The following is a 9,158-nucleotide window of genomic DNA, read 5'->3' as shown; positions in this document are numbered from 1 at the left end:
GGTGTGATGTTGTCTTCATTTTATTATATTTCTATGCCCGTATCTTGTATTTTCTTTTTGGGGGCGGGGTTCCATGACATGTTGCCACGGTTTATTAGCATACGTGTCGCCAATAACGAAACTGTGAAACATCTATCTTGAGTTTGGTTAGCACATCCAAGGTTCTGTGGAAGGTCATTGGGGTCAAGGTAATCGATATTCAAGATGGCGTTCAAATCAATCTACTAATATTGAATGTGATGATGTCCTGTTTTTGTAATCTGAACTTTGGGATGTCTCCAGTAGCCTGTACCATGCACACTACTGCTATAGTGAAATTAGTACATTTTTTCCTGAAAAGTGGCACTGTATTTGTGGACCTTTTTGAAGGTGGTAATACTCTAACTCAACAAGTCAAAGTTGAACATTATGATTAAACATGGAGGGGCAAAATTAAATGACCAGAAAGCAGAAACTTTTGATAATTTTTTTTTTACTTATTTTGATTTCTATGTCAATCACAATTTTTGTTCTACTCCCCAAAGCATGTTGATACGCCTTATATCAACAGAGCATCTACATGTGAAAAATCCATTGTTATTGTTTACATTTGACTTCTAGTCTGGACCAGAATTCTGTTGTCAACAATAACAATGCAACACGTACAGGCTGAGAGCAACATGCTTGGGGGAGTTTACAACAATAAACTGTAGTTGATATTAAAAACAAAAATAGCAAAAAATCATCAACAGTTACAGCTACGGGCCCTTTGAGAAGAAACCAATAGTTTCATGTGATCTGAGAACCTGATGAAATTCAGAAGTTTTCAATTCTTATCAGATACATTCTGCAGAATTGTTATCACGCTGAATGACACTATTCTACAAAATGACCAAGAAGCCAAGTCCATTGTATTTTTGCCATGTCCTGCCATTGTCTTAAACACACTTTTAAAAGAAAAAATACAGTAACGCATATGCTCTGAAAAACACATGATATGTTTGATAATATTTTATTACATTTTGATATACGTATTTCTCCAATACTCTCAATATAGAAAATTTCACAGAGTGACAAACAACACATTAAAACTTATTACCCTAAATCAACACCAACATCTGTTTTTTATTTACAATAGGATGTGATAATTATTCACTTAAAAAATATGTACATTCAGTTTCTTTCACAGCAGCATTATATGCTTGAACATAACATTTGATTCATCAATATTTTGTTCTAATACATACAAAATTTGAATTGCACAAAACATTTTCCACCATTCCTAAGACGACCATCAGTTGAATCACATTACAAAATATGTAATGTTATCCTAAATGTGATGAACAAGAAATTGAATTACATGTACTTGTAGCAAAGACTTTATGTAAAAAAATAATTTATCCCTTATTTATAGTTTCTAAACCTTCAATCTCTATGTTTTCAATTTCAGCAAAATGTTTGCAAAGTTCTACAAATATACATACATCAGTGAATTAAAAAGACAGTTTCTAAAAGGTAATTTCTATGCTAAACTTTGCAACTCTCAGTCCAGTTTGTGTGTTTGCTATGTTGTGTGACAGCATTCTATTAATTATCATCTATATATACAACTTCATTCCATAATTGTGTAAAATCTAAATGAGGCATCTCACGTCGTAGCCGTAAAACACACTTGTGGTAGATATTAGCCAAGCGCCGCAGCCTTGGTGTCATCATTAGGATTTTACCGAAGTGATCATACCCATCTGATCCCCTGTCTGTTGAAAAAAAAGGGATTTACGTTGAGGTAGTGTGCGTCTCAAAAGTGAAAGATTTAAACTTTTGCTAAAACTTTCCTCAATGAAACTTGTACCCATTCTACAGGTATTATCAAAACGAAAACAAAGGTCACAACAAAGGTTTGGTACTGGAGAAATAAATTACCTGACAATTACCAACATTTGAAATGTCATTGATTGCAATATCAGGTTTGTTACTAAATGTAGCAGCGTGCATGCGATATTGGACAATGCTGCCTAAAATCCGGACAAATTTTGTTGTTGCATGCGCAGCTGTAGTTGCAGCTTGTAGTCTGAACCATAGATTCATATGAATTAGTGTGACTTTTAGTAGCCATAGTCACACTAGCAAGTTTTACTTTTACCATTTATGCCGAAAATGCGGACAAATATTTATTTATGCATATTAATGAGAGATAAATGATGTCACTTGCGATCAGTGCTATTCAAAATGGCCACCATCCCTGTGTTAACTCTATGGGGAAAGTAAAATTTTAAATTTTCGAAAAACTAAGATGATTAAAGCATTTCTCACTCAAAGAGCTTTAAAATGAGCCCCAGCAAATAATAGATCAGAAAAGAGTTGTTAAAAATTAAGTCTGAATATCTGTCCCCAAGGTGCATTCTATGTTTTAGAGTCTTGTGTATTATCAAGCTAGATAGAAATAAATGGTTAGAATCAGATGTAAACTGAGAGATAGATATCTATTTTAAAGGACAGAATAGGCAAGGTTTACTAGATATCCACACAACTTTGACAACAAGCAACCTGGCAGGCAGTATACGTTTGCTGTTAGTTTTTGCGAATGTTGTTACAAATGAGGTTGCTGCATTATACCTGGAAGTGTAATACAAAGGCAACTGAATTGTACTGAATTTTTTGACAAAAAAGTCACTAGTGTAGAATATTTGACAAATATATAACAGAAGCAAAACAAATTTGATTGAAGACACTAAGACTCCTCTACAAAGTTCATAGGCCCTACAAAGTCACAATCATTATTAGATACAATGGGGAAAAACAATGAAAAGGAACCTATAAGCCACATTTGAAATAAATTTGACAAAGACTCCAAGTGACAAGACAAAATTTCCACAAAACAAAAAGGGTATTGGTTGGGTAACTATCATTTGCACAAACCTGGGTCAGGTTATCCATTGTACCAAGCAGATTTACAAGTACTGTTTCAAGTAATTGCTACTTTGCATTTTTGACCAATTATTAAATCAAGAATCGCTGTGGTGTGTTACTGGCATTGACCTTTAACCTGCACTATTGCTCTGCTGGAGGTTGCGCATTGTTGAACCAACAATCCTAACTAGCATGTTCAAAATAATTTTTGATTAAGGGTTATACATTCAAAATTGAAAAGTGATACTGAAATACATTTAGCAGTATCAACAATGTAATTTGCGTAGAGTAAGTAAAGTTTTCACTTAGCTTCGTCAAAATCAAAGTTCACAATAACTGACGGCCATTTTGAATTTCAAATATCTGTAAATGCTAGGTAATTTGTTTCTTTAGCATCATGTTCACATGGTGACCCCTGATTATTCTTGACTGATTTGGTAATCGTATGGCTGATATCCTTGCAGAAAAATTGAGCAAAAGTTTGAGTCTTTCAGTTTCAAGCCGCATACTACATTAGCTGTAGTCAAAGATAATTTGAAGTGCAACACCACTTGATTGCTGATTCGAAACTTACGAAACCTTACCAACAAATCAAACAGGTTATATCAAAAGGAGGCAAATTCAGTATCTGCATGTGTACTGGTAGTTTGTTAAAAATATGGAGAACATGTCAGTACTTGTCATGATGAGATGCAAATTTTGACTGATGCCAAACGAAGTACAAAGTCTGCCTCCAGAAATTTATGTCACAGCTGAGGTCATATTAATATTGCCCAATAAATTAAGCCTCCCCTCAATTATTGAGAGAAAATTTAGTTCAAATTTGATATTTGCCTTTGTCATATCTTACATTCTCTCTTTTTCATTTAATATATTAGGAGAAAAAGCTTACGTTGACAGTATTCTTCTAATGCCAGGCAGATCTTGTCTTGGATTTTTCCAATCGGTGAAGTGTTCTTCAGCCCGGGCCAATCTGTTAGGTAAGCAATTCAACCATACAATTGGGTAATGTCATGCATAGGTGAATAGCTTGAGTTCATATCAGTGATGAATAACTGCTCTAAAACAGTCAACTACTTATTGACATTTGAATAATATATACAAAGACACATTTTGTCTGCATACCGGTACAATAATCACACAGCAATTCACTTTTTTCCTTTTTGGGATCAAGCTCCACTATATGCTTCATAATACTGGTATACTCAAGAAATAAACCACCCCCAGCAATGGTATACCATGAAATTGTGACCAGTTCACGACAGAAATGCACGAGTGATAGCGAGTGCATATATGAAGTGAACTGGTCAAAACCGAGAGGTATAGCGTCGCTGGGTGTGATTTATTGCTATTATATCATAACAGTATATTGAAATTCTTGCATGGAACTTCAAAAAAAGAATTTTTGCTCTTGCTGAAAGCTTGCCCATCTGCCAAATGTGGTATATCACAAATATACCATAGTTCTTTTCACGTCTCAACCAATCAGATCGTTGTATTTGCCCCATCAATATACCGGTATGATATAATATGAATTATATCACACCAGAATATTGATGGTGCTATTGCTGCGTTCTAATTGGTAGAGACATGATAATAACCATGCTATATTTGTAATATACCATGGTTGGAACAGACACAAGTTCACAGCTAGAGAAAAATCCCGTTTTTGACATTTCACACCAGAATCTCAATTTAATATCATGATATAATAGCAATAAACCACCTCAGCACCAGGTATACCAGTTAGCTCCAAACCAGTATACATGTATACACTCGGTGTCGCTACTGCACATATGTTGTGAGCTAGTCAAAATCTCACGGTATACCATTGCTGGGTGTGCTTGATTGCTTAATTTCACCCTATTGACTGTAAACAAGTCATCGTTGATGACACAGTCCCCACTTGTTAATGGGTACTTCGATTACAGGTTCTCAGAGAGGATAGAGTCCTCTTCATTTGGTCTGTGATAAAAATGCTTTTGAATAAATTAGCTTGATACATGTCTGAGTTGTAGTCCAGGACATGAAATAATTGTAATAAAATGGCCACACGGTGGCCATATTGGATCGTATCACAAAACAAATAAATGTGCATATGTATGACATAGGTCAATATCCTTGTAGCAAATTTGATTAAAATCGGCTGAGGTATGCCTGAGTTATGGCTTGTACATGAAAAAATCATAACAAAATGGCCGCACAGCAGCCATATTGGATGGTATCACAAAACAAATTAATGCGCATATGTATGACATTGGTCAATCTCCTTGTACCGACTTTGAATAAATTCGCTTGATACATGTCTGAGTTATGGTTCTGGACATGAAAAAACGTAATAAAATGGCCACACGGCGGCCATATTGGATCGTATCACAAATCCAATCAATGTGCATGTGCATGACATAGGTCAATGTCCTTGTACCAAGTTTGAATAAAATCGGTTGAGATATGCCTGAGTTACGGCTCTGTACATGAAGAAATCGCAACAAAATGGCCGCTGTGTGGCCATATTGGATCGTATCACAAAACAAATTGATGTGCATAGCTATGACATTGGTCAATGTCCTTGTACCAACTTTGAATAAAATCTGTAGAAACATGCCTGAGTAATGGCTCTGTACATGAAAAATTCATAACAAAATGGCCGCACGGCGGCCATATTTGATCGTATCACATAAAAAATTGACATGCACATCTATGACATTAGTCAATGTCCTTGTACCAACTTTGAATAAAATCAGTTGAAACATGCCTGAGTTATGGCTCTGTACATGAAAAAATTGTAATAAAATGGCCGCCTGGCAGCCATATTGGATCGTATCACAAAACAAATCGACGTGCATATGTATGACATATGAAGTAATCCTTGTACCAAGTTTGAATGAAATCGCTCCAGGCATCTCTGAGATATCTGCGTGAACGGACGGACGCACGCACGCACGGACGCACGCACGCATGGACGCACGCACGCACACACGCACGGACATGACCAAACCTATAAGTCCCCCCGGACGATGTCCGTGGGGACTAATAACACTTATCTAATTGACCAGTCAATCCCTTGCTGACCTATGAGTCACCTGAAAATTTTGCAATTTCGAATTCTTAACAAGCCCCCTTTTCAAACTACCGGTACTATGTTTCTCTTGGAGAATTATCCATGTGCTTGAATGATAACGTGGTCATACTCAAATGTTCTCTTTAGTTGCACAAGTCAATGGTCAATGAAACACCTATATTGTTAAGTCTACCACTCCTACCAAAATAAAATTAGCTCCATGGTCAAGATACTGTGAACTACATACAAAGGTGAACACTCTGTTTGCTTTAGTATAAAGTTACTGTGCACAGTAGAGCTTAAATAGGCAAATTAAATGATAATCATGGATCAAAACAAATTTTCATATTTGTCGCTCAGTGCACAAAATATGCTTAAACTAGTAAAATCAACAATAAGTCCCTTATTGTCAAATTACCTGTATAAGACCAAAATATTCCTTGGCATACATATCTGAGTATGAAACTTTGTAGTAACATTTACATATATGTTTGGGGATGAATGCTTAATAAAGTTCCTGCACATTATTAACACACACATGCATACAACATTAACCCTTAAAACACAGCAGTGGCACCTTGGGGTAACATACCAGGGTACCAAAGTCCACGGTTGTCAATAAGCGATGTCCAAGAGTCATTCATTTATAACAAAACATATAGAGAATGTTTACCTGTAGCTGTAAGTTGTATAGCAATCAGCAATGCATTTTCTACGTCATCCAAATTCAACAGAGACAGCGCTTCCTCGAATATCTCCATATCAGAACTCAAGACACCAATCTGTGGAAACAGGAGTTTCACTTTCTCTGTTTCCTCTCTCGACATGGAGAAGTAATTGTACCTCATTTCTGTTTTGTTGTAGTCTTTAGCCAGGACTACCATAACGATCTGAAACACTGCATTCTGCACCATAGTGATCTGATCTTCAAGCTGACATGAACGAAACCCTATTAGACAGAATGCAGAAGTTTATCATAAAATATAAAAGCACTTGGCAATGACAATGCTTGCGTTGAAAATCTTAATGATTTCAGAATAGTTGGAAATTGCAATAATCCTATGGGATAATTGAATTTGAAATATCAATCTGAGTTTGGGTTCTATGCCATCATGCAAACTGATCAGTGAACACCATAATGGTGTCAATAAAGTTTTAATGAAAAGTAAAATTGTGTACTTTGGAAGTTTGGCAACTTTCGACACAGGCATGCTTAAGATGGCTATTTTCAATACAGGCATGCACTGGATAAAAATATTGCAGACTTCAAAATGATCTCCCTCACTTTTGCTAAAGCAGCTTTCTTTTGTGCAGACTATATGATGTTTGTTTTCAAACTTTGTCTAACATGAAACAGAGCGTAAAGTCCTCATCTGAATATGATGCTGACTTCTAATATATGAATCATAATCCTATGAATGTTTAAACTTCAACAGATTTAACAGATTAATGTGTATGTACAGATAAGATTGACCCGAGAAGCTCCTGTGGTATATTAAGTGGTACTAAAAGTTACATGTATGGGGAATACATCCATACACAGTACAATAAATTACCCACAATTCTCTTTGATTTGTATCCTTGAAGGTTACTTTTCTTACAACTTTTCAGTTCTGTATGCAAGTAATAATGTGCAGCATCAGAATAATTGATAAATAATATCTAGTAAGAGTATGTTTAGATATTTCAGTGAGAGTTTCTAAATAACCATTAAACAATCATATACCGGTAAGTAACATTCTGTAGGTACTACAAATGCCATACTTTTGGGCAGCAAGTTATGACAAACTGAAGGGGTCACTCTCTGAGAAAACTTAACATGCAAATTTTTTTTGTCATTTTCATTGGAAAAAAAATCACAATCCTTTTATTTCATAAAACTGGTGCAACTAGTCTCCGTACTTTCCATACATTATTCTGTATGGCTGAAGATACAATCAGAGGAAAATTTTACAATGAGAATTGAGAATTTTTACAGAATTTTTACAACTAGACTATGAATTTGTCCACACATGGAAGACATGATAGACTTCACTGAGGAATCTCCGAGGATACAAATCATAATGAATTACGAGAAATCTACAGTACTATGCCATATAGAATCACAAGACATTGCTTGAGTTACAAACTCAAGAATTTTTACAGAATTTTTACAACTAGACTATGAATTTGTCCACACATGGAAGACATGATAGACTTCACTGAGGAATCTCCGAGGATACAAATCATAATGAATTACGAGAAATCTACAGTACTATGCCATATAGAATCACAAGACATTGCTTAAGTTACAAACCAGGAAGTTTCTTGGAAAATCTTAGGACACAGTGAATATGCTTGGAGAAAAGGTTCATTATCTTCTCCCAAAGTGTGTTGCTGGTCATACATCCTGAAGCCAATCTTGGTATCGATGGAGACTGAATAACATGGAAAAGAACAAAACAGGTGGGATGTTATTAAAGGGACAAAGTCGGCCATTTTTCATGAATTTTTTTGATACAAGATACTACATATATTGTTTGGCATGTTGAAAGATATTGAATGAATGGGTGACAATGCATATATTTGCTGTGTTTCCTCTATGCCGTAAAATTACTAATTTTTTAGATGATTTACTAATTTTTTTCATTGTTGATTCTTAAATATACGAATGCAAGGAAGCAGCTAGTTGATTGAGAGCTGAAGGCCCCCAAACCTCAAAATAGTTCTGTCTAAGCACATGTTGTACTTAATTTGAATTTGATTGAATGATATTCCGTATTGGAACGGTTAAGTTTACTTATGAATTTCAAAATTTACTAAAAGTTTCAATACCCAATTCGTAAATTTAGTAAAAAATTTCAGAAGCCAGAGGAAACACAGATTTGACCCAGTTTCAGACATGTAAAACAACATAAGTACATGTAGTATTTCGTATTAAACAAAATTTATGAAAAATGGCCGGTCCCTTTAAGGCTGAGTGGTCAACACTTCACCAATCATGTTCACAAAACAACAGCATTTTAATACAATGAAATGAAACTGATGAAGCGATGTAGCAAAATCAAAAAGATTTCTTTTCTCATCCTGTAGCTTGTGTATAAAAAGAGAAATTTGTCACATATCATCATTTAGGGGTACCACTATTCAATATTGGATCTACCTATCATCAATAGAACCTACACATGCAGACAAGCAAGTTTAATTGCTAGTTGGTACTGTGCATGGC

General features: G+C 35.3%; 1 protein-coding gene across 1 annotated transcript in view; it reads right to left on the bottom strand.

Moving 5' to 3' along the window:
- Positions 1 to 1,071: 1,071 nt before the first annotated feature.
- LOC139149349 (nuclear receptor subfamily 1 group D member 2-like) overlaps positions 1,072 to 9,158 on the bottom strand; it is a 29,724-nt gene continuing 21,637 nt past the window's right edge. Inside the window, exons 6-9 of the mRNA XM_070721067.1 lie at positions 8,247 to 8,367; positions 6,624 to 6,899; positions 3,782 to 3,862; positions 1,072 to 1,736 (exon numbers count right to left, since the gene is read on the bottom strand). Coding sequence (XP_070577168.1) covers positions 1,567 to 1,736; positions 3,782 to 3,862; positions 6,624 to 6,899; positions 8,247 to 8,367 — 648 coding nt within the window. The 3' untranslated portion in view covers positions 1,072 to 1,566. The remainder of the gene's footprint in view (positions 1,737 to 3,781; positions 3,863 to 6,623; positions 6,900 to 8,246; positions 8,368 to 9,158) is intronic.

The sequence above is a fragment of the Ptychodera flava genome, chromosome 14 (genome assembly GCF_041260155.1).
Source record: "Ptychodera flava strain L36383 chromosome 14, AS_Pfla_20210202, whole genome shotgun sequence".
In the NCBI taxonomy this organism is placed as follows: domain Eukaryota; kingdom Metazoa; phylum Hemichordata; class Enteropneusta; family Ptychoderidae; genus Ptychodera; species Ptychodera flava.
The sequence above is the reverse complement of the archived record's forward strand: the minus strand, read 5'-3'. Positions and strand labels throughout refer to the sequence as shown.